The 26646-nt window shown below is 37.0% G+C and overlaps 1 protein-coding gene across 1 annotated transcript in view; it reads right to left on the bottom strand.

The window, feature by feature from the left end:
- NEB (nebulin) overlaps positions 1-26646 on the bottom strand; it is a 249118-nt gene that overhangs the window by 92303 nt on the left and 130169 nt on the right. Inside the window, exons 63-77 of the mRNA XM_004375379.2 lie at positions 25881-25985; positions 20405-20512; positions 19112-19423; positions 17606-17809; positions 17035-17139; positions 15985-16092; positions 14342-14653; positions 12639-12842; positions 11259-11363; positions 11012-11119; positions 10309-10620; positions 9413-9616; positions 8831-8935; positions 7839-7946; positions 5735-6046 (exon numbers count right to left, since the gene is read on the bottom strand). Of these exons, the coding sequence (XP_004375436.1) occupies positions 5735-6046; positions 7839-7946; positions 8831-8935; positions 9413-9616; positions 10309-10620; positions 11012-11119; positions 11259-11363; positions 12639-12842; positions 14342-14653; positions 15985-16092; positions 17035-17139; positions 17606-17809; positions 19112-19423; positions 20405-20512; positions 25881-25985 (2712 nt within the window). The remainder of the gene's footprint in view (positions 1-5734; positions 6047-7838; positions 7947-8830; positions 8936-9412; positions 9617-10308; positions 10621-11011; positions 11120-11258; positions 11364-12638; positions 12843-14341; positions 14654-15984; positions 16093-17034; positions 17140-17605; positions 17810-19111; positions 19424-20404; positions 20513-25880; positions 25986-26646) is intronic.

Raw genomic sequence — 26646 nt, forward strand, 5'->3', positions numbered from 1 at the left:
GGGTGAGACCAGTGCAATATCTTAGATGGCTTCTCACAGGCTTTTTAATACCCCAGACACTACTCACCAAGGTAGAATGTAGAACACTGTCTTTATAAACTGTGTTATGCCAGTTGAGCTAGATGTTCCCCAAGACCATGGTCCCCACAGCCCTCCGCCCAGCAATTTGGTCCCTGTGGGAGTGTGGATAACATCTGTTTCTTTGCTATTAATATGAACTCCCTAAGGTCTAGAGCTTAGGGAGTCTTTTCTTCTTTTTTTCATATTGTATCTTTAGTGCTTAGCACAATGCCTGACACATGGTTTGTTTAATAAGTATCTTTAAAGGATATTTTAAAAGGATAATTAAGAATTCAATCGCTCATTCTACAATTTTGACCTCAACTGAGTTTTCTTTTCCCAAGGCAGCATTTACCTTTGAATCAAATTTGCATTTTATTGATTATCTAAACCGCTTCCTCAGATATAGATAAGTGGTTAAGCATATAAAATTGTTTTATGTTAAATACCAGTTACTAATTTTATTTAAAAAAAAAAAAAAAAAAAGCCCTGGCAGTTAAGTGCTCAGCTGCTAACTGAAAGGTTTGCAGTTCAAACTCACCCAGCAGCTCTGAGGAAGAAAGATCTGATGATCTGCTCCACTAAAGATTACAGCCTAGAAAACCCCATGGGGCAGTTCTACTCTGTCTTATGGGGTCACTATGAGTCAAATTCGACTCAATGGCACCCAACAACAACAATTTTATAAAAAGCCATCGTTTTGCTCAGAAATGGAATTTTAAAAGCTAGTAGACATGATGCAAAATGATATGAGGCTAGAATGGTAGTAAGAGGAGTGAAAATGTTGGAAAACCTCTGCTTTTTAAAGAATGACATCATGTTTTAGTGTTTAAAGTATGATGGATACCCAAATTCAGAAGAAGGGATTCTCAAAGAAGATTACATCTAGATTCTGAAGATCCCCTTCCTCATTCTTTAAGAACTTGATTGATGTGCATACCTTAATATACAAATGTGGTTCAGGTTAATGAAGGACTGCATTTCTCTAGAAGTTGACCTAAATACACCACTTGGCAATTCATTTCAAGTGATGGGCATCCTTTCCTATAAAAAACTCATTCATCTCAAGAAAGCATCCTTGAAGCTTAAGAAAACCAAGTTCAGATAAAGAAAGGATGATATCCATTCTACACAAGAAATAAATAATCTTATGGAATCCATCATTTTCAAAAGATAGAATGGGAAGAAAATGTGAGTTAATCTAAAAGAGCCTTAGAGAAATTAATAAAACACCATGTTGTAAAGACTTACTAAAGGAAACTAGTGAGTTTTGGAGCATGCCTTTGAAATTAGATTCGAGGAAGACAGCCCTGTTCTTCAATACATAGTTGCAAGGCTATGGAAATTCTTATGTTTAATAAACTACAAACACGATATACTATAATAAATCTATAGAAAAATTCCAGTAATATCTTTAAACATGAAAATGAAAACTTTCTGAATAAACTCAGCAGGAAGACAGGCAGCTAATAAATGTGGTAAAACACTAAAGTGAAGTGCTTATGTAGGGAGAGTTGGGTTTTCCAAAGCATTGGAAGACATCATCAGGCAAAAGTATGGAAGGCTTTCTTCGTGGGGAATAGCTCTCCACCTAAGGCCCTCATTTGGTCTCCCAACACAACCTCACACTTACGTCACTCTGTAGGTCATAGGCTTTCCTGGCTTGGATCACATCATTCTGGTCTGGAAAGCAAGACCAGTGGTGGAAGTACTGGCGATAGTCCACATTGCTTGCTAACGCCTGGCCTTCTTTGGCTGCTTCGATGGATACCATGTCCACAGGGATGGAGATCTTGGCCTTGTGGTCATTGTAGGCCTTTTTGTACAGCCTGTCATTCTGCATTTTCAACACATTTGCTGCCCAAACCAGCTTAGGATCTTCCTTGGCGTTGCGACATCCAATATAATGGCCTTTCTGTTTTTCATAAGCAGTTTTGTACAGGTACTGGTAGATGTGAACAGAAGAAAGAAGAATAGTTTTTCCCAAACTCAATTTTTCTAGAGATCTTGCTCGGAATAATTCCATCTCCCTTTGATTACCCTTTCTTTAAATACTGTTTTTCTTTAAATCCATACTATAAGTTTTATACTTCTTAATACATTGGCTTGTCTTTTATGTCTATTTACACAAAAACACTGTGATAACCTTTAAGGCAAGAACTGTGCTTTTGGATTACCCTCCTCATAAAGACTTGTTCAGTGTTCCCCAAACTTCAGCTATTGTTCTGCCACCCTCACACTTTTTACTATAAACATGACCACCTCTACCTCATACTTTACTTTGAATCAACTTGATTTTTTGCTTAAATAAATTTATTTTTAAAGTGTAAGTTTATTTTAAAATTTTATTTAAAAATTACTAACACTATCTAAATGGAAAAACATTAGTATTTTTCTAGCACACATTAAAAAAAACCATATAACTATTTTGAAAAACTTTGTTCATGTACTGCATAAAACGATCACAGGAACCACCAGTAGTATGTGTGCTACACTTTGGGGAACAACAGAATTCTTTGTACGCATTATATCTCCATAACTATTTGTAAATTAACTGATATTGAGAAGATATTGGAAACAAAATCAAAATCTATGCTTAAACGTAAGAAGAGCAGAACCAAGCACAGATGCAAGAGGGTCCTCAAATTATCCTATGAGGCTTTTTTCTTGGATTTTAAAACAATAACTAATAACAATGGCCTACATTTTATTTAAATTCAGTTCCTGGGGAATTAAATTAGAAATTAATACATTAGCAACCGCTATGTGTCTACTGGAGCCCTGGTCACACAGTGGTTAAGAACTATGGCTAACCAAAAGGTCAGTTGTGCAAATACACCAGTCACTCCTTGGAAACCCTGTGGGGTAGTTCTACTCTGTCTTATAGGGTCGCTATGAGTCAGAATCCACTAAATGGCAATGGGTTTGAGTTTGGTTTTCTGGATGTGTCTACTAGCTAGTATTTGTTAAGGGCTGGGCAGCGGGGAGCTCTTACATCACTGGCAATATCCCTGGAAGCCCTGGCATGCTTGATTCCAATAGCATCCACCCGCAGGTCATAGCCGGTCATCTTGATGTCTTCCCAAGCTTGCTGATAACGTTTCTGCAAATGGAGATTGCAATGCCACTGTCAATCTGAAGAGGGAGCTACTGAGTAAGCATTACTGATGTGTTCAAGGATAGACAGTAACAGTAACACAGAAAATCAATCTCCCCTGCCATTCATAAAATAGGTTAAACCTGAGTTTCCATAAATTTTTAATGATAGTGAGTAAAGCTCTATCCCAATAATTTTTTAAGATGGATATTTAAAAGACAATAAATCATGTGAAAATCAGAAAATACATATATATATAATTTAGCTTTTAAAAGGAAAAAGTAAAGATGGCCCAGTCAAAAGGAGAATTAAATATTACTACACATGCATCCATAAGTTTTTGTGTTGCATTTTTGGTGAAATTACTGCATTTTTCCTTCCAATAAAGATAAGAGACACAAATCTTTATATTATAGACACACAGACACACATGTACAGCAACTTAACATTAGCTTGAAGATTAGAAATAAAAGGAATGGTAGGGAAACACATTTTGCCAAACTCTCTTTGGAATATCTCAATAAAGTTACATTTAGGCAGATGGCATTTTGTAAAGCAAACTAAGCGTCGTGTCTTACGTTGCTGATCTGTAATGCATTGAGCTTAGACTGCAGCATCTCTGGGGTGTCAGCTGGCACATTCACATTAGCCTTCTCTTTTTCCCAAGCATCACGGTACAATGGCTGGTAAAAAAATGAAAAAAAGAAGAAAAGGGGGGTGGGGGGAGGATGGTTGATTAGTAAATGATTCAATTACCACATAGAATAAAATTCTAGGTAAAATTAAAAGTTCTCTTTGGATGTCTTCAGATATAAATACAGATCACGTCTTGTCTTCATTTGTCTTTTTATTTAAAAGGTGTCAATTGTGACCTCGATAACAAGGATACGTGGATGTGTGATACAATACAGATTTAAAATGAGTCAGAAATATGGTAGCAAAAACATTCTTTTCCAATTAACCACATTTAATCATCTGGCAGGTTTAAGTCGATGTTGCAGGTATCACAGGTAGCATGATAACTTATACTGCTAATTAGGACTTGGCTTTCTTGGTCCAAATGATTGCCATAATGTCCAATACTGGGGTTGCCCCTGGACTTCTCAACCTATTTCATGATTGAATAGCAATAAAAGGTGGAAATTTTGTGATTATGGTATTAATTGGTGGACCAGTATTATAGTCAGGATTCCAAAATGTGAGCAAAGTATGTATCAGAGTCCGTGGAACATGAAAATGTCCTCTGCATTTATATTGACTAAAAAGTTATCAAAGCAAATGAAATGTGGAGACTGTTAACTGACTGACTATATGAAGGTTGTCTGGATACACACAGATGCAATGCTAGTATTAGCGGTTGAAAGTTCACATTAGAATTCTTCTTGATAGAGACTTCTTCAATTTGTCCAGCTCACCTCACTGATCTGTATCGCATTGATCTTTGCCAGGACTACTTCAGGGGTATCTGTAATGCTGGTGAATTTGAGGGCCTCGGGCCTTGTACGATACAACCTTTCATTCACAAGATTCTGGGCATTCTTCACTCTCATCACTTCCACAGAACCCTCTGGCAACCATCCAATACCCTTCAGCCATTCCAGGTCTGATTTGTACAGGTTCTATGTGAAGAAGAAGAACACACAGAGGAGAACAGTTAAATTTGCCCACAAGAGCTTGAGGCCAGTGAGCCACACACTACCTCTATTTAAATCAGCTGGGTGGCCAGTCACATGAAACTCAAGGATCAACATTAAACGTTAATATTTGGGAGTTACGTCTCTGACACACATCTCCGAGAGATGGTCACAGGCTCCTACAGGAATTGCAGCAGGGCTTACTAGCAGCACTTGGAATGACAGCAATAGAGCACAATTTTGGTTTTATGTTAGGGTGAGCTTCTTTGCTCACCACTTGAATTCTGCTTTATATGTACCACTGGGAATATAATAATGTAAGGGAAAAAGACCTTCAGATGCATATATAATGAGGAAAAAATATATCTTTTCCTACATGTGTCAGATAAACTTGGAAATCCAACATTTCCTTATGCTTATATCTATTTCTGAAATTTAGATATCTGATCATGCAAATGTAATAGATTTGCACAATTGGGACTGAATTTCTGTACATAATTACAATAGAATAAGAGACTGATTTTTATCTTGATGAATCAGGACTTGCTACTCTAAGAAGGAATCATTTATAAGATAGAAGCTGTTTGAAAAAAACAATCTACTACCATGAATTGTACAGAATATGTTAGGTTGTATTAAGATTACTAGGAGTCTCTGGGTGGTACACATGGTTAAGTGATCGACTACTAGCTGAAAGACTGGTGGTTTGAACCTACCCAGAGGCATCTTGGAAGGCAGGCCAGGAGATCTGCTTCTGAAAGTTCTCTGGCTCAAAAACCCTATGAATCAGTTTTACTCTGCACTCATGGGGTTGCCATGAGTCAGAATCGACTCAACGGTGACTAACAACAGCATCATCATTTACGTTACACCCCTAGGGAATACATCATGGTGAAACACACAGACATACATCCATTCCTGACTCTGGTGAAAATATACGTACATCGCTCTGCAGTTCATAGGCTTTCTTCGCCTGGATCACATCATTCTGATCTGGCAGACACGTCCATTGGTGTAGGTAATTGCGATAATCAATGTCACTAACTAGGACCTGGCAGTTCTTGGCCTGAACAATGGACATCATGTCCAATGGTGTATTGTGAATTCCTTTAGACTTCTCATAAGCTTTCTTGTATTCTCTGTCACTCTGGATCTTGGCAGCATGTATAGACCATACCAACTTGGGGTCATCTTGTAGAGTGCGGAAACCCACGTGGTGGCCCAGTTGCTTACGGTAACCTTCTTTGTATTTGTACTAAAATTGTGAAAAATCAGGTAAAAAGACACATGAAAATAATTTATAAAGAGAACTTCTCTTTAAATGTTTTCAGAACATTTTCCTAGCCTTACTGGAAATTAGCTCAACATTGGCAATCATTATATTTCAGGATATGAATCAAATCAGGAGGGAAATAGTACGGTGAACAAGAAATATTTAAAAAGTAATAACTAACATTTATTTGGCAATCACTATGTACCAGATGCTATTATGAATGCTTCAAATGTATTAGGTTGATCCATATGAAATTGCTGAGATTTCTGGGTCAGAAGTGGTTGAATAAAGATAATTGTAATCTCGTTTAATACAACATTTCTGCACAGGGCCGGGTTACTCAATGAGCAAGGCATGCAGGGGCCCCGTTGTGTCTTCCCACCAATCTGCAGTGCACAATTTCACCTGTCCCCCATTGCATCAAAGATGTGGTGAAACCTATGTAAAATTGCTCACCACAGATTAGCAAGTAAATACAATTAAGCCTGTGCATAAGTACCTTGCTCGGTGCAAGCTGGTGCATACCATGCTTACTGGTTAATCCACCCTTGTTTCTATGGGGTAGGTCCTATTATTAGCATGTATTTTGGCTGGGGAAAACAAGGCACAGTGAAGGCAACCATTCACCCTAAGGTTGCCTGGCAGGTAAGTGGTAAAACATTAAGTCAGACAATCTCCCAAGAGCACCAAATGTACCTCAGGTAGGGAGAAGTCATATGTGTGGTTTTGGAGACAGACAAGAAAGATGCATGTTTCAGGGATGGAAAGCAAGGTTGTTGGTTTAAATCACAAGATGACAACAAAAGGCCTGTGGACAATATTTTCCATCTGATGAGTGTCTTAGGAGTAGAGAAAGATGGTTTCTTTCCTATATTTTTAAAAGGTGCCCATTGTGACCTCAACAAGAAAACATACGAAAGACTGAAAGAGCAAGAGAAAAACTGGGGATAAATGGGAATAAGGCAGATACTGTGGACCAGTTGGAGCCCTGGTGGCACAGTGGTTAAGAGCCTGGCTGCTAACCAAAAGGTTGGCAGTTCGAATTCACCAGCCGCTCCTTGGAAACCCTATGGGGCAGTTCTACTCTGTCCTACAGGCTCACTATGAGTTGGAATCAACTTGATGGCAACGGGTTTTGCTTTTGTTTTTTTTTTTTTGTGGACCAGTTATGGTTTTTGAGATAAAACAGAGAAATAATAAGAAAGAAACAGCTGGCTACATGAGATTAAAAAAAAAAAAAAGAGAAGAACCCAGAGAAAGAGACCAAAGGTGGCTAAAAGATTTGGAGCTGGGGGCTTGGTAGAATAGCTTTTTAAATTGTTAGTAAGCTTTTAAATTAGTGTTAAATGAACTTTAAATGGTTACTCAGGATATTATACATAAGCTTCCAGTACATCATGTTGTATATAAAATGTAATCTAAGTTTTAAGTCTCTCGTGAAATTATCATTATGACTTACATTTATGGAGCAATGTTAGAAATATTTTGGGGATAAAATGACATTTTTTCCGGGTTTCTGAGTAGTTTCCAAGCATTTCATATAGATGCTTCACGATACTTTATTTCTATTTAGAAATAACTTAGAAGTTACTTACACATATACCTCATCTACGCTACCCTAATGTTTATTGACCCATTTCAGTAAATTTAAATACAGTAAGTCTTCAGGACAAGACCAACTTCAATTGCATAGATTAAAAAAGAACTTGTTGAAAAATGCTCGCCCTATTTGTTTTATAGAGGAGAAAAACAAAGAAAATAGAAGGAACTGTACCTCACTGGCAATTTCTCTTGAAGCTTTCGCATGTGTGATTTCAATAGCATCTGCTCTTATATCGTAGCCTTTCTGCTTGACATCATCCCAGTCTTTCTGGTAGAGTTTCTATTGAGGGAGAACACAGATTTGTTTACAAGAATTAAAAATAAGTGAATACAGTCAAAGTATTCATAATCCATAAGCCTTAATGTAAATGAAGGCAGTGTGATAAAAAAAAATCCATTTCTGAGTTCTTTTTTGGTTGGTTGGTTGCTTACTTTGTGGAGCTCAGAGTACTTCTGATTAAAAATTTAGAACTAACATCTAAATCTATCAATGTTTGAATATTTGCATTTATCACAATATGGTATGCATCTGAAAATATCCCACCACGCAGTACATGGAAACTAAGAATCAACTGTGAAGCTAGAGAACTTTTCATCAAGATACCATAAAGATACCACTGATAAGTTTTTTTCCTTAACTTTGCTCTTTGACTTTTCAGAGATCTCCGCTAAAGGGATGTGATGTAGATATAACACATATTTTGCCCTTTGGATGTAATTAAAACTTGGCTTTTGGTGATTCTTATGGTCTTGAAATGTCAAGCAAGAAGGTCCTGGATCAATCAAAAGACCTAAAAGATAATAGAGACTGCTGCGTCTTACACTTTTTAGTGTAAGTGGCACTTGACTAGTGATTTCTTTATTCCCAATTAAAATATAACAAAACTGAGATATAGGACATAGCATAAAGGTTAAAAGGAGGACACGAATAGCATTCAGGTATCCCACCTTCTGCAGTCTAGGCACCCTGCTTTGTATCTCAGCTGAAGTTACAAAGAGAAATTTCTGTCCACATTGTACTGGGAATGGCAGCTGAAGAGAAATGTCTAGCACCAAAAGCCACAAATATTTTCAAGGTATGTAATCTGTCCATCATAACATACTCCATAAACTGACAGATATCGTCCCAGAAAGGCATTTACACTTCACATCTATGCTCCTTACATTGCTGATGTGCAAGGCATTGATGTGGGCCTGCAGCATGGTGGGCGTGTCAGAAGGGATGCTGATGTTAGCCTTATCTTTATTCCAGGCTTCCTGATACAGCTTCTGTTGAGAGAAGGGAGATCTTATTTTAATACAGTGATCAAGAATGGATACCTGAAACATTAAGCCTTAGCAACCATTTAATCTTGAAAAATGTTTTTTATATATGTTATACTATTTAATATGTAGCATTATGTTACATGTTTTAGTACTTAATACATATGGTTTGCCATGAGTGGAATCAACAGGACGGCAACCAAAGACAGGAATTAAATAAATATTTGTTTCCCTGAATTACAAGGAAGTGACATTTTTCATGTTAGTGCTTCAAAGTGTGCATGTGGTAGGGGAAAGGCATGTTGGCATTTGTTAGATTTCTACTTTGCATGTGCCTTCACTAAGCTAGTCAAGAGATTCTTAGAGTTACTGCTATCACTATAGCTCCTTGAAGAGGAAGTCTACATACTTGCTCGGTTTGGGTGACATCATCTGAAAACAGAGCCCAGCCAAAGGAAAGCTTGGTAGTAAGATAGTTCTTACCCCACTCATTTGCAGAGAATTGGCTTTTGCCAGGACAACTTCTGGGGTGTCAACAATGGAAGTGAATTTCAAAGCTTCTGGTCGTGTTCTATAGAGTCTTTCATTCAGGAGGTCCCGAGCAACCTTCACTCTGTGCATTTCTACTGAGCCTTCCGGCATCCAGCCGATGCCACGCAGCCATTCCAGGTCTGCTTTATATACGTTCTAAAAAGAGGTGGGACACAAAATTCATTCCAAATGTTAGACATACTACCCCTGAATCGAATAAATAAAGTACACAAGGTTGAGGCAGTGGTTCCAAAAAAATAAGACCTGAGATTTTACATGATTTGGGCTTTTTAATTTCATGACTGAAGTCATTTGTAAGATCATAATTATTCATACTATTCATGAATAATAATAAAATGATAATAATATTGAATTCCATAATAATTAGTTGATATTTTAAAATACTATGTAACTGAAAGATTAAAAAAAGAAATACTTTGTTGAATCTCATTCCATTTTAATTCTGTGATTATTAATCCAAGGAAATTCCATTTAGTGTTCTGGCTCTAGTACAATAGACGCAGTTATTTTTAAAAAATCAGATGGTTTATGTTTGTCTGAAACATATTTTTCTTTCCAGAAATTACAAATAACATGAAGAGAGTAGTCTGGAATCTAGATCTGGAATAAAAGACATGCCCGGGGCAGGGCTTGTCATCTCTTTTTTACCTTCCATGCCATAACTCCCAAATATGGGTTTTAAATTAAACAATATGAATGGTGCCCTATGGAGTTATGTAGTGTGCAACCTATGGACCTGTCCACAGAGGCACTGACTGGACAATTAACAAACCTATGCTCTCCCATTCCACCCTTCCCAGAGTTCAAATACTGAAAATGTTACATACATCACTCTGCAGTTCATAGGCCTTCCTTGCTTGGATAATGTCATTTTGATCAGGTAGGCATGTCCAGTGGTGCAGGTAATTGCGATAATCAATGTCACTGACCAGAATCTGACATTTTTTGGCCAGCGAGATGCCTAACATGTCCACTGGGCTACTGAACTTTGTCTTCCACTTCTGGAAATCCTTCTTGTACTCCCTTTCACTTTGAATCTTCCCTGCGTGTATGGCACACACAATCCTGGGGTCATCTTCAATGCTCTGGGCTCCAATGTGGTGGCCTCTCTGTTTCTCATATGCTTCTTTGTATTTGTACTAAAACGCCAGAAATCCAGTTTTAGAAACCAGTTTTAGGGTCATACACATGCTGACAATCACAGACAATATGAAAGCCCACAAGCACATGGACAAGAATTTCATATCACAAACATTTTGGCATCTTGAAACAGTTTAAAACTGGGATTTAATACTACCGTAAAAATAAATGTAGTGCAACCATATATCTTCATTGGTGGAACCCACTCCTGCAGCAACTCTGACTACAATTGCAATAATGGATTTTTATTCTCTGTGACAACAAAGCAAAGGGTCTTGGAAGGTAGGAAGCAGGACTGAAGGAAAGCAATTACAAAGTGTGGCCCACCAGCAATGGTAAGGGTTATTTAGCATGTTGGGGACCAAGAGAAGTTATGTGGAAGATACTCACATCACTGGCTATATCCCTCGAGGCCTTGGCACTTATGATGGAAATAGCATCAGCTCTCAGATCATAGTCCTTCATCTTTGATTCATCCCATCCTTTAGTGTAAAGTTTCTAGGCAGAGGATAATAACAGAAAATAAAAGCATTTTAGAAAGCTAAATTAGCCAATTCCAAAAAGGGGATCAGTAAGGTAGAAAAGGTATTTTAGTTACTCCTAGAAAGGCCTGAACAACAATGAGGAAATCTCTTACTTGGCTGATATTGGCAGCATTGCTCTTGGCCAGCTTGATCTCAGGAGTGTCGGGCATCACGTGAATAGAGGTTTTGTCAGCATCCCAGGCTTCTGTATATAAGTGCTGCGGAAGGGGGAAAACCCTTTGTTAAAACCAACTATATTACAGTCATCATCAAATCTAACTCAGTGTAAAGGTTTACAGTTAACTGTAAAATAGCTCTGTTCTAGGCTATTTGAAGGTGAGAAAAGCAGAAGGATAGTGGTGAGAGTAAAACAAGGCAGCATTTAAAAAGCCGTACAGCAGTGTCATAGCTAATATGAAGCCATACAATCGTCTCAATGATTAGTTCTTTTCACCTAGTGAATTTCCAGCTTAAAAAAGGCTTCCAAGGATGAAGCACAGTTATATAATTATGGTATAGTAGAAATCCCTAGACTTCAGAATCAATCCCAAATTCAAACCCAACTCCACTGTTTCCAAGCTGTGTGATCTTGAGAAAGGTACTTCTATCCTTTATCTCTGCAACGGGGGTATTCATATCTTTCTTATGGGGCATTTTTGGAAGATTAACCAAATCATAATGTATATAAGATGCCTGAGTCATAGTAGGCACTCAAAAATTCTATGTGTTTGCTACTGTTACTATCATTGTTGTTGTTGTCGATGGGTGTGGCATAACATAGCGTTTCTGGAGTTGTATATCCCAAACTCTGGAGTTTGATATGTGAGACCAATTTTATATTCTGCACTGAGCACTCAATTCTACTACGTGAATGTTTGGAAGATTTCCTGGAAGGTATGGAGAGAGTTCAGTTAAGTCCAATTGAATTTTAAAATGTGCATCGTAAGTGCCTACTTATTAAATAAAGAATTAGCCCACTATCAATAAACAGATTGAACAACTCTGGAGGAAAGCAGTGATCATTTATCCTGTGTGATAGAACCAAAAGCAGCAATAGCAGCTCACTTTCAAAAGTGGATTTCAGCACCCTAAGGCAGAAGAGCAACCCAAGCAGCTGATATGAGTTGGGCACTGGCATTGCTGTGAAACTGTGTATTTCCTCGACAACAGAATGAAATGCTAAATGGCTGTATATTCCTTACTGGATGGATAAAGAGACTCCAATGGCCTGAGCCTGTTCTGCCTGGGAGAATGTACAGGAGAGGTAATGCATTTGTGGATGGCTACAGGTCACTACTCAGAAAGGTAACCCAGGAAGATCATCCCAGACTATACCTTCTGCGTGCACACAGAGAGTTAGGAGTCAATGGGGTTGAGAAGAGCATATGGGGCCACCTAGAACTCAAGCAGATGCTCTGTTGAAGGGGACCCCACTCTGTCAGCCAAGTCCAAGAAGGTGTGACTTGCGCAACATAAAGCAGCTGGAGACTCACCTTGCTCATTGTCAGGCTATTGTTCTTTGCCAGGACAATTTCTGGAGTATCTGTAATGCATGTGAATTTGAGCTGGTCTGCAGGCTGGCGGTACTTCCTCTCACTCAGTATGTCTCCAGCTCTCTTCACCTTCTCGACCTCTACAGAGCCAATGGGAACCCATCCGATGCCTCTCAGCCACTCAAGATCAGCCTTGTAAATAGCCTGAAAATGAAATGATGTCAAACATTTTTAGAAATTACCTAGACAGCCTGGTACCTGATCTTGATTTAACATATATAGGTGAGTTAATTTTGAATTTCATTTGTGTAAATTTATGGGTGAACCTACAGGGTTGCTTTATTTTGGTTTAGATGGCTAGTAAAATGCCTGAAGATAGCCAATATTTGCTGTTTTAAAGATCTATAAATCCCTCTAATAACATGCCATTTCAGTAATCCCAAATCATCTTAGGGAAATTACAGCCTGCCTCCTGAAACAGAGTGTTTATTCTCTGATTTGATTGTTCACACTTTATTGTGTGGGACTAACACTCGGGTTGAATTCATTTGGTTCCTACTTTCATTGGGCAGTAGCTTTCAGAGCCAGTCATGTGACATAAAGAAAGAATGAACACTACTAGCTGACCACAAACTGAATTAATGTTTTTTTCTTGGGAAAATGTAAAAAAAAAGGTATTCTTTTCCATGTGATTCTATTGACATGCTTCTAACTCATAGACTACTTATCTTATTGCTCCTATTTATCTTATCCTCATTCCCCTTTATAGTACTGGAATTCAAGTAAAAAAAGACATTTATTCCTCTTTCATTTTTCTTCTTTGAATTGAAATAATTTATTGAAGGAAGACTTTTCTCTTTCTGTTTTTATGGCTTTTTTTATTGTTGTACTTTAAGTGAAAGTTTGTAATTCAAGTTGGTCTCTCATACAAAAACTTATACATACATTGTTATGTGACCCTAATTACTCTCCCTATACTGTGACAACACATTCCTCCTTTCCACCCATAATTTCCCACATCCACTCAACCAGCTCCTGACGCTCTCTGCCCTCCCAGCTCACCTCCGGACAGGAGCTGCCGGTTTAGTCTCATGTATCTACTTAAGCTAAGAAGCACCCTCCCCATGAGTATCACTTTATGTGCCATAGTTCAGTCCAGTCTTTGACTGAAGAGTTGGCCCTGGCAATAGCTTCAGTGCTAGGTTGACAGAGTCTGGGGGCCATGCTTTCCGGGGTTCCTCCAGTCTCAGTCAGACCACTAAGTCTGGTCTTTTTACTAGAATTTGAGTTCCGCACCCCACTTTTCTGCTGCTCCAACGGGGACTGTCTGCTGTGTTCCCTGTCAGGGTGGTCATTGGTGGTAGCCAGGCACCCTCTAGTTCTTCTGGTCTCAGGCTGATGCAGTTTTTATGGCTTTTTTGAGAAACTTTTTTACAATGCCACTACTTTTGTCATTCTTCCAAAAGTGTTAATAAAAAACCACGTATACTACTACATCACAGATTTATTTTGTTAATATTTTGATAACCATATTTCAATATGATTAGTTTCTTTTGAAGTCATATTTTATTTTATACGTCTCAAAACATTGTCTTAAGAAGGGGTCCTTAGGCTTTACCAGACTGCCAAAGTCCCATGGCACGAAAAGGTTAGAAACCCTACTTCAAATAAACTCATGGCTGAAAAATATTCAACCCACTCACATCACTCTGCAGGTCATAGGCCTTCCGAGCCTGGATGATGTCATTCTGATCCGGCAGGCAAAGCCATTCATGTAGAGGATGCTTATAGTCTACGTCGCTTACAAGGATCTGACACTTCTTGGCCAGAACCAACCCCAGCATGTCCACTGGGCTGCTGAACTTGGTCCTCCACTTCTCAAAGTCCTTCTTGTACTCTCTGTCACTCTGGATCTTGGCCGCATGGATGGACCACATTATTTTGGGGTCGTCCTCAACCTTCTGGGCCCCAATGTGGTGGCCAAGCTGTTTGCGGTAGTCTTCCTTGTACTTGTACTGAAAAAAATGAAAGGAGATATGAGTCTAATGATAAGAACATCGTATTTATATAGCATTTCATAGTTTCACACATACATTATTTCTTTTGATTTTTCCACCATTCTTGTGGGAAAAGATAATTTTATTAACCCCACTTTATAAAATAGGAAACTGAAGCCTAAGGGGTTAAGTGATTTGGCCAAGGTCACATCACAAGTAGATAGCCAGGCTGAGACTGAATGGAGAGCTGCTGGTTCCTAGTATTTTTCTCCTTCTGCTAAACTACACTACCTAGTTTACATTTGATTGCTTAAGTAAAGGTAAAACATCACATACAATCTAACAGAGCATCTATTTAATTTAAAGGCATTTTTTTCTAAAAATATTTTGATACTAGGAATATTTTAGAATATATCCCTTGTAATTAGAATATATAGTGAATTCCCTGGTGGAGTTATATGTGTGTTACATTTAGATAAACAAACATTTAGTTTAGGGCCACTGTTTTATTAGCCTGTCAGTGCCCTTGAACTTTCAGTATGAAAGAGTCATCTCTTGGGCTTAAGATTTTACCTAATTTAAAAACTCAAGAATTTTTGGTCTATTTTATTATGAGCTGGTCATAGTGTGAGCTTCTGCAGCTTAACAGCTGGAATAAGTTTTGATAATAGAAAGAATGAAGCTTAAGTCCAAGGCCTGGGATTCTTCCAGAAGAAGGAAAGTCTTGATTTGGGTCCTAAGAAGGCCAGGTACAGAATGAGGGCATTGCACTCCCCCAGGAGATGTTTCTCATGAGACGGGAAGGAGCAGAGAGAAGAGGCAAGTGGGTACTGGGAAGAAGCTTTGCTTACTTTACAGTTTATTCTTGTGGCCAGTTAGGGATATCTTAGTAGTAGAACTTCACTGATAGTTACAGAGGATGAAACAAAACTCTAAAATCTGTCATCCAGTCTTCTTTTATCCCAGAATAAATGGATAGAAGTAGCAGGAAAGAGTTCACATTCATATCAGCTGATTTACACATAGTATCAATCTCTTTAATTTTACAAACACCTGGGTCAGCTACAACTCAAATTTCTGAGGTTCAAAAAAATGAGCCCACATTTAATGTCCATAAAAACATTTATGTTTTAGGATATGCCTCTATCTTTGACTGATTAACAAGGATAGTGAATATAGTATTTTCTGCTATTCATTATTTTTACTTGCAACTTAGTATGTACTTGGGAACGACTAAAGGAAATTGAAACCAGTAGGGACAACTAAAATTATGGCAAGAAAAATTCTAATAGTCGCCATTTGTCAACACTTTTGAATAAGAAATGCCTCTTACAAAACCATTTACTTACATCACTAGCAATATCTCTTGAAGCCTTGGCTGCTTGGATTGGAATGGCGTCCAAACGCAAGTCACAGCCTTCCTTCTTAGACTCCTCCAAAGCCAGTTTATAGAGTTTCTATAGAAAAGAGAGTCATTAATCTTCACTCCTTTCACAAAAAAGGAAAGAGTTTATTATTCAATTTTCTCCATCCTTTAGTAAACTACAGAAACAAATCACATAGTCAAGTGTTAGGGTAAGTCTGTAGATAACTTTCTTTCTTAGTGCTCATGGTATTTAAGGCACACGTCCTCATGAGATTTGACTGACTGGTAAATTTTAAAAAATTTGAGGAGGTCAGCAATTGGTTGCCAACATGTTATTTTGCCAAATAAGCACATGTAGAAAACAGCTATTACTGTCACTATTATAATATAAAAGAAAGGTCACCTTAATACTAAAGAAGAAGAAACAATAAAGGGCAGTCTTTAAAAATGAGATATATTTGGTTTTATGAAAAACTCAATACCTTGCCCTTATTTTTTCTGATTTCTTTGTGGACTATTGGGAGAGACCGCTACCAATCTGTAGACTGGGGTTTGGGAATCATCATCCTTAGGAAAGTGCTGGTCCTGATAAAGGTGCCTAAAAAAATGCTTGCAGATAAATAACATTAAGTGCTAACCACAGCATATCGAAGCATCGAAATAATACATGGCCCGATGCCTCACTGGGTTCCAGCACAGTGCCTGGATCAGTAAATAGTTGTTGAATGGATGAAATAATGTTGATACCCACATTGACCAGTAGGAGGAAGACATTGAGAGTATAATGCTTATTGGAATATTTCTCCTTAAGCATTCCATTCCCTGAACTCTTGTTTATAAAAGGCTTACCTACTTTTTCGGACCCACCACATACACCAAAATAGGATCATGGGAGAACTATCTTCTTTACTGACAATGTTAGTCTGGAGTATGTATGATAAATGAGTCAATACACTTCACTAAGAAAACAGTGACAGTAGTTCATTTTTGCCTGTAGTTTTTCTGTTTTTTACAAGATCAACAGTTTACTCACATCACTGTAGTTTATTCGGTTGAGTTTGGCTAGCATGATTTCTGGTGTATCGGGCATGATGTGGATTGTTTTCTTGTCATTGTCCCAGGCTTCAGTATATAAATGCTAAGAAAAAAAGTATGAGAAAAAATTATTTTGTAATTCACAGATATTTTTATTCTGATTATAGGCCAGTTAGCTCTCCTTGATACAAAGTAGAAATAAAATTATTAAAGCTGCATCAGTTCCTACCTGTCATACAGGTAAATTACTACTTCCAAGAGTATTTAGCTCACTATTTCATTTACTCTTTCCTATTAAAATTATTTAACAGATTTGATAAGCATAGTTTGGTTGCATTATTTAAAATCTATCTAGGAAAGAATTATAAAATAATTACAGCAGGTAGTATTTTTACCATCAGTTTAATGTTTTGAAGTATCACTAAGTAACTGTGGTATTACAATGGAAAAAATCTTTTTAAAAGGTATTATAAATTTTATAACAATCTTTAAAATGTAATAATATGTCAGAAATTTTACTTTCTTCACCGATAAATGCCTGTATCTAATGGCGAGGACTGAAGACTCACCTTATTCATGATTATAGCATTGTTCTTTGCCAGCATTTGCTCTACAGTGTCAGGTACACTGGTGAATTTGAGTCGGTCTGGACGCTGACGGTAGATATTATCACTCAGTATCTCTGTGGCCCTCTTGGCTTTAACAACTTCCCAGGAATCAATTGGAACCCAGCCAATGCCTTTCATCCATTCAAGGTCTGACTTATACAAATTCTGCAGATCAACAGATAAGAAACACATTCATTCATCAGTTGATCATACGCATAATCACAAAATGGATCCAACTAGAAGAATATAGTTGTGAGGAACAGATAAAGTTTGCAGCATTAAGTCAATTATTCATTCAATCACTCATTCACAAGCATTATTGAACCTTGAGCATTTTTTGGTACACAAGATTGTTCTAAGAACGAAGAAAGATTTTTTTGTTTTTAAGTAAAAGACATGGCTCTGCTCTTGAGGGTATTATAGAAGTTTTACACAGAGGCAGAGCTTCCTTAACCTTGGAAGATGGACTGTAATAGCTCCAAGTAAGACCACACCCTTAGACCAATACCTTGTGCATCACAAAAACTCTTGCTGTGATCTTCAAAATCACAAAATATTAAGTGTATAAAAGAAATGTGGCATTGAAAGGTATATATTATTCATTTCATTTTATTCTCATTAACAGGAGAGGCAGTTATTGTCAAGTTGACTCTGACTCATGGCGACTCCATGTGGGTCAGAGTAGAACAGTGCTCCATAGGGTTTTCAGTGGTTGATTTCTCAATAGGACATGCTAAATATAATCAAACTTACCCAGTCACTCTGAAGGAGAATGACCTGGTGATCTACTCCCATAAAGATCACAGCCTAGAAAACCCTATGGGGCAATCCTACTCTGTTACACGGGGTTGTTATGAGTCGAAAACTGACTTGACAACACCTAACAACAACAACAACAAGAATTTCGCTTCCCACTCTCTCTATACTTCCCTCAGTTGGCACACCCCATTTTCCACCACTTTAACAAAAAATTGTAGCAATATATTTTTGAAGACTAAGTTTCCTGTAACTCAGACAAAGAATACTAGAAGCTCTAGGAAGATATATAAAAAAAACTGTTGCTGTAGGGTTTACTCCAACTCATAGCAACCCTATGTGTGTCAGAATAGAATTGTACTCCACAGGGTTGCCAATGGCTGATTTTTTGGAAGTAGATTGCCAGGTCTTTCTTCTGTGGCACCTCTGGGTGGACTCGAACCACCAACCTTTTGGTTAGCAGCAGAACACACTAACAATTTTACCACCCAGGAACTACAGGAAGACATGTACCTGTATATTACTGATAATATTTAATTTTTCTTCCTTCTTCTACATATAACTTCCAGGGGAAAAAGCAAATTGTAAAAGACTGTAGGGTTTCCACTGGGAAACTCTTTTCAAATACTCAAATATAGATTACTTAAAATATACAAATAAAAATATTCATTGGCACTAGTCAGAATCCTCAGGTATATTTCAGATACTCACATCACTCTGGAGGTCATAGGCTTTCCGTGCATGAATGATATCATTTTGGTCAGGCAGGCAGGTCCATTCATGCAGAGGATGCTTGTAGTCCACATCACTGACCAAGGTCTGACAGTTCTTGGCCAAGACTATACCAAGCGTGTCCACTGGGCTGCTGTACCTTGTCTTGTATTTCTCAAAGTCTTTCTTATACTCTCGGTCACTCTGCATTTTTGCAACGTGGAGGGACCACATTATCTTGGGATCATCATGTATAGCTCGGGCGCCAATGTGGTGGCCCAGCTGCTTACGATAAGCTTCTTTGTATTTGTACTGGAAGAGAGAACCCAGTAAGTAAGGAGGAAGCACCATGGAATGTTCCCTGTTGTTCTTTCTGTGTTGAAGGCTTTCTATAAAATTCTTAAGACAAAAAGTATGTTTCATAAAACTTACTGCTGTAATACACACTGATGCATGCTTACTCTCGAAGAAAAGGATATTTTGCTAATTTACACATTACCACAGAATAATTCCCCAAAGATTCTTTTATATTGTGCTACAGAATTATATGTTGACAAAAAGTGATACAAAGTGAACACTGAAAGGGTGAGCCCAGTTACAATGATAAAACACGACAGTGTCTCAGAAGTCTATCATGTGGGTGAACCCATCTGAGAACGCACCTGAGAGATGTGTTTCAATGATTCATACAAATTTTTTTTTTAGGGTATTCTGAGAAATAATTATCTCTGCACAAATCATCTAAGAAGGGTAGTTTTAAAATGGACAAGTTTGTCACTCTCAGATTAATACTTAAGTTGTACAGGAATCTGATGTCTTCATTTTTTAGGGTAAAGAAGTATTAATTCTTTGGACCCCACAGCAAAGAGACTTTCAGCTTTTTTGCTAGTCTATGTCCTTCTTCAAGTGATGGAGGATAACTCCAGCAGGCCTGTTTCCTTCCTGGACTTTTTGCCTTGAGTCTTATCATGAAGAGAGCTCATGAGGTTTTATCAGGACCCAACGTGCGTCCATCGGATTTTAATCAATGCATTCACTCTTGTTAAGTAAAGAGCAAAAGACAAGAGTGAAGGGTACAGCATTCCTTCCCAGGATTTAATACTATGATGCTGTGATCTTGGGCAAGTTGCCTACTTACTGTCTGTCTCAGAGTCTCAAATTCTTTGCCTATGCTATGAAAGGAGTTAAGATGTTAATGATTAAAGTGACTTCTGCCATATGCTAGTAATTATGATTTCCTATGCAGATGGCTGGCCTGATAGTAACAAATATTAGAACTTGAAGAGCCCTTACATCACTGGCAATCTCCCGGGAGGCCTTTGCAGCCACAATGGGAATGGCATCACTTCTCAAGTCATAGCCTTCTTTCTTGGCTTCTTCCATGGCCTGGCGATAGAGGCTCTGAGGAAAGAAATAGCAGCTTTCAGATATAGTACACATTCACTCTAAAATTTATTTTTGGTCAAAGACTATTTTGGATGCAGAACCACATTAGTATACTCCTTACCTGTTGCCATTGAGCCAATTCCGACTCATAGCAACCCTAAGGGACAGAGTAGACCAGCCCCACAGGGTTTCCAAGGAGCAGCTGGTGGATTCAAACTGTCAACCTTTTGGTTAGCAGCCAAGCCCTTAACCCCTACGCCAACAGGACTCCATCATGTTAGAATGTTCAGCCTTAAATCACAAAAGATCTCTCTCTCTTTCATTCTATTTATCCAAGCTTTTTATTTAAATGGAAATTTCATATTCAGTAGGTTTTAACACCACAATTCTCTTTGCACAATTCCTTATAATTTTATACATTTAATCAATAGCTCTCAAATGTGATTAGATAGTTCAGCACTTGCTCTTTTCATGAAACAATCAAGAAATGTTGATTTATTTAAGTCCAAATTAGAATTAGAAAGTTTTTCTAGCAGAGAATATGCTTTTATAATAACACATACTACTACTACTACTACGAGCACATGTCCATACTCAGTGCTGAACTAAGAATTACTCTGCTAATGTTGACTTGCTTGTCATTTATTGATTTTGTCAACTGCTGGAAATTGCTCGAGGACACAGGGAGGAACTAGAAAATATCAAAGAATTAAGAAAGATATATGAGTCAAAAACACGAGACGAATAAAATTCGATTTATTATTTTTTTCTGTGAATTGAGAAAATACCACCTGGGTTCTGTTTCTGTGGCCAAAACTAATGCATACAAAGTTGGAACAATGGTGTTTTATGAGAGTGGAGTTTGAGAACCACCATGCTGAATAAATTATCTATAACCAGTGGTCTTCAGCCTTTTGTGCTTTTCAACCACTTACTAAAATTTTGACCAACTCTGTGTTCTCTTAAGACAACATAAATTTCAAAATAATTACTATAATAATTACTAGTCTTGGTATTCAATAATTCAAAACAAAATAAATAAATGTACATGTTGATAAATTTTTTTAATACAACTTTTTTAAATTTTGCTGTTGTTGAGAATACACACAGCAAAACATGCACCTATTCAACAATTTCTACATGTACCATTTAGTGACATTGATTACATTCTTCTAGTTGTGCAACAATTCTCACCCTCTTTTTCTAAGTTGTTCTTCCCCCATTAACATAAATTCACTGCCCCTAAGGTTCTTATCTAATCTTTCAGGTTGCTGTTGTCAATTTGATCCCATATAGACAGTTCTTAAAAGAGCATAATGCTCAAGGCAGACCTTTTTTACTAGTTAAGTTAAACTATTGGTTGGTTTTAAGAAGACTGCGGGGATATTTTTGGCTTAAGGTTTAAAGATAATCTCAGGGCAATAGTTTCAAGGGTTCATCTAACTTCCATGGCTCCAGGAAATCTGAAGTCCATGAAAATTTGAAATTTTGTTCTACATTTCCCCCTTTTGATCAAGATTCTTTTATGGAAACTTTGATCAAAATGTTCAGTAATGGTAGCTGGGCACCAGATGAATAATTTTTAAACATAAAAAGTATTAAGTTATTGGATGTCTTAATGAGACTTTTATAATGTATAGGAGCTCATTACTTTTGTAATGCCTTGATTGAAAAAGATTTTGGTGGACACTAATGACTTCAATTGTCTGTTTGGCAGACTTTTTTTTTTTTAATGCCCTGGGCATGCTGCTGAGGTGGTTGTGCCTTCCTTCTTTTTCTTCCTTTTTAAAATAAAATGTTTAAATAACCATATTTACACAAATATTTTAATCTATATTTTTTGAAAAATGCCATGCCTACAGATAAGTTGCAAGATGAGCACCCAACCACCCTTCACTTAGAATCCCCAATTATTAATATTTGTGCCTTATTAGCCATAGTCACCTTATCTATCTCTTTCTTTATGTGTGTATATGTGTGTATATTGCTTCTTCTTTTTACTATTATTATTGTCAATTTTTGAACCAATTAAGAGTAAATTGTAGATTTCATAAACTTCACCCTCAAATAGTTCAGCATATATCTCCTAAGAATAAAGACATTTTTGCTTAACCATAATAAATTTATCAAATTCAGAAGATTTAATATTATATGATATTAATATCTAATATTAGATTGTGAGGATGGCACAGGACTGGGCAGTGTTTCGTTCTGTTGTACATGGGATAGCTATGAGTTGAAACCAGCTTGCTGGCACCTAACAACAACAACAATATCTAATATACAGTGAATATTCAAATTTTCCCAGTTGTCCCAATAATGTCTTTTATAGCAATGTTGTTTTTTGTATCCAGAATCTAATTCAGGAGCATGACTGGCATTTAGCTGTCTAGTCTCTTTCTTCTTCTTTAACCTGTTTCTTTTTTTTTTTTGAAGCAAAGTAAGAGTGACTATAAAAGAAGAAGGGGAACATGATTCCAACTGCACAGATGTTCTCAGGGAGAAAATTTAGAAAAGAGTACATATGGAAGTTGAAGCTAAGTAAACTGATTTGTTTAAAACAATCTATGCCAGAATACTCCTTGGAAAAAAATCTTCTTGTAACCTCAGGGGTACCTGAGGTTTAAAGACAGTGCATCTCTATACCCTAAGACAGAGAAAAGGCCCTAAAATCAGTTTATGACTGAATAACTTAATCTTAAATTTCAAATTTTTCCTTTTCCTCTGTTAAAAGATTTGCTGAATTGATGAAAGCAGACACAGTACTAGTAGATAGTTCTGTAAAGGGATTGAGAAGTCACTATGGTTTTAAGGGAAAAACAACAATGGCTTTATCTTTATTTCTCGTTCATATTGTTCAATGTACTTTTCATTGTTGAGGCTGTGTCAAGAAATCTTAAATGTAAGAAAAATTCTTAATAAGTGTGGCAAAAATAATTAAAATGAATTGCTTCACTTTTATGACCCATTCACAATTTAGACTAAAATAAGAATATTAGAATAGTATCTGGATTTTAATATGATGCAGAGGCATTTAATTTTTAAATGCCTAAGGGAAGTTAGTGTCCTGGTCGCATAGTGGTTAAGAGCTTGCCTGATAACCAAAAGGTCAGCAGTTCAAATCCACCAGCCGGTCCTTGGAAACCGTTATGTTCTACTCTGTGCTATAGGGTTGCAATGAGTCGGAATCGACTCAACAGCAATGGCTTTGGTTTTCTGGTTTTTATAATCTGGATTAATAAATGTGACAGTTTACATTCTTTCTGAGCTGAGATTTTTACCAGAAAAAGCTAAAGTAACAAGTAGAATAAATTTAATGTCTTTGAGATAAAATCCCAAGGATATTTGTTCGCCTTAAAAATTTCTAGAAATGAAACCATTTCCGAAGCCAACTCTTCAGACCAAGATTAGACTGGCTTATAAGACATAAAGTGATATTTGTGAAGAGAGTGCTTCTTAGCTCAAGTAGATACATGAGACTAAATGGGTAGCTCCTGTCCAGAAGTGAGATGAGAAGGCAAAAAGGGACAGGAGCTGGTTGAATGGACACGGGAAATCCAGGGTGGAAAGGAGGAATGTGCTGTCACATTATAGGGAGAACAATTAGGGTCACATAACAATGTGTGTATAAATTTTTGTATGAGAAACTAACTTGAACTGTAAACTTTCACTTAAAGCATAATAAAAAAAATTTTTTCTAGATACGTTTCTTTTGTAACAGTAGCATCAAATACTTTATATTTTTCCTTTGAAGAATAAATGTTCAAATTTGTCTTTACAGTATAAGTGGAAAAAGTTGTGTTTTAGTCATCTCATGGCTTCAGGTCAAACAAATGGATTTACTTTTCCAACATTTGAAAAAGATGCAGGGCTTCAAAGAAGGAAACACTTTCAGTTATTGGCAGGATTACTTTTTAAAGCTTGTCGGGTAAGCTGTTTACCCAGGGGAACTAGAACAGGTAAATGAAAATTTAAGAGAAAAAAAATTTAAAAAAATGTATATTTGTTGAGTAAAGTATGGAATGAAGTTACCACTGGTAATGGGCTGAGAAGAGATTCAAATAGACCGTTCTGAAATCTAATCTTCAGAAACCAGCTCTTAGGGAATTAACATAATCAGGCAGTTTTAAAGAAAGTAAATCCGGCTGAAACTTTTAGAATTAAAAAAAAAAAGTTCAATTTCCTCTCCACAGTCAGGGGAAAAAAAAAATCTACCTCATCTGATGTAATTCAATAAAAGGGAGCGGCTCGCATGCTTCATCACAGTCTGGGACAGAAACTAACTTCATATGCCTGGGTGAGACAGACCTCCTGGGAGAAGCTAATCCAACAGAGAAGCTCTGTGGCCAAGAGAAAACTTGCTCATTCAAAAATGACTGAAGCCAAGGTCAATAGAATATTTATGATTAGGCTTGTCCTTGGGTCTGTTATACAATGCTGGAGAAAGGGAAATTATTTCCTCTTCATTTCACTTGTCATGGTTATTTGATATAAGCATGCTTCTCCTTTAGGCCTACGTTATTACAGGCAAATGTAACTAATATGAATAGGATAATAAGTATGGTCAGGTCTTAAAAACAAGTACTTAAATTTTCCGGACTTCTCAGACTGTAGAAAAGTCTCCTTCTTTTTTTTTTTTTTTTTAATGAAAAGTACACAAACACATAAGAAATAAGTATTCTTGACGAAATCAGATAAACTCTGGGGCAACTGGGCAAAAAGTTTTTGTGCAGTGGTATTGCTGGGCTGCAAAGATGTGTAATGACACTTTTACTGAGGCTAGAGACAGTTCATAAAAGAATGAACATTATTGTCCTCGGGAAATTTTGAAACGGGTAAATTTAAGAGTTCTCATTTCAATTCTTGAAAATAAACCTCAAGTTATTTGGCGCATGCTAAATAAATCTAATTCTCAGTGTGGCGTGAGTGGGAAGGGAAGAAATTAAAGTTTATTAAGCAGCTACTTAGTGTCAGGTTCTATGCTGGGCATATTCTATCCCATTTCATCATCACATAAATTCTTTGAGATAGGTATGGAACTCAAGGAACAAATTTTGAGGCAAATAATTAGTAATCATTATAATGATGATTAGTAATAATCTATTTTTAAAATTAAAATAGTAATATATCACAGTCATTAATAGTTGACTTTAAGGGTTTTTTCTCACTTTACATGGAGATATTTTTGTGTTTATCTATTGGTTTATCTTTCCACCTATTTTTTGAATACAGTAATATGTATAATCAAGGCAGAGTAAAGGGCATAAAAAAACAAAACTAAGGTAATTGGTCCACATGAAGATTAAATCATAACATGAGCATTATTATTACATCAGCAAAAATCAGCGTGGGCAGATCAAGGAAGTAAAACAAATGGTCTTACCTCACTATAATTTATTTTATTTTGTCTGGCCAACATAATTTCAGGTGTATCAGGCATGATGTGGATTTGGGTCTTGTCTTTGTCCCAGGCTTCTGTGTATAAGCGCTGTGAAAAATAAAAAAGGTTAACATATTAAAAAAAAACAATGTTTGCTTTAAACAGGAATTCCCAGTAAGAAACTATGACAAAGTTGAAAGCCAGCTTCCTCACTTTCTGTCCTGTGTGTATAAACGTCACTCTTTTCAACTTGTTTGATATTTCAGAATATTTATTGTCACTAAATGTTAATGTAGAATAAGGTACGAAAAGAAATAAATATATGTATACTTAATTACAAGGTGAGCCTGCTTGATACTTGAGACTTGTATATAAGGGATTCAGTTGGAGATTTGAGCCTTACTGCTAGTTATCAAGCCTAAAAGACTGGGAATAATAGAAATCTTTTAGAGGATTTTAAGTATGTAATTCACAAAGTAAGGAGCCCTGGTGGCATAATGGTTAAGCACTCGGCTGCTAACCAGAAGGTCAGTGGTTTGAACCCACCCAGCAGCTCCACGGGGGAAAAGACCTGGCGATCTGCTCCTGTAAAGATTACAGCCTAGGAAACCCTATGGGTCAGTTCTACTCTTGTTATTTAAGGTCAGCATGAATTGGAATTGACTTGACAGCACACAACAACAATTCACGGAGTAATGGTGACTCTATATCGTCACAGACAATTTTGATTCCACTAGTTATTAAAGGGTAATACTATCTTTTGGCATCT

Source organism: Trichechus manatus, unplaced genomic scaffold (genome assembly GCF_000243295.1).
Source record: "Trichechus manatus latirostris isolate Lorelei unplaced genomic scaffold, TriManLat1.0 scaffold00036, whole genome shotgun sequence".
Lineage (NCBI taxonomy): Eukaryota > Metazoa > Chordata > Mammalia > Sirenia > Trichechidae > Trichechus > Trichechus manatus.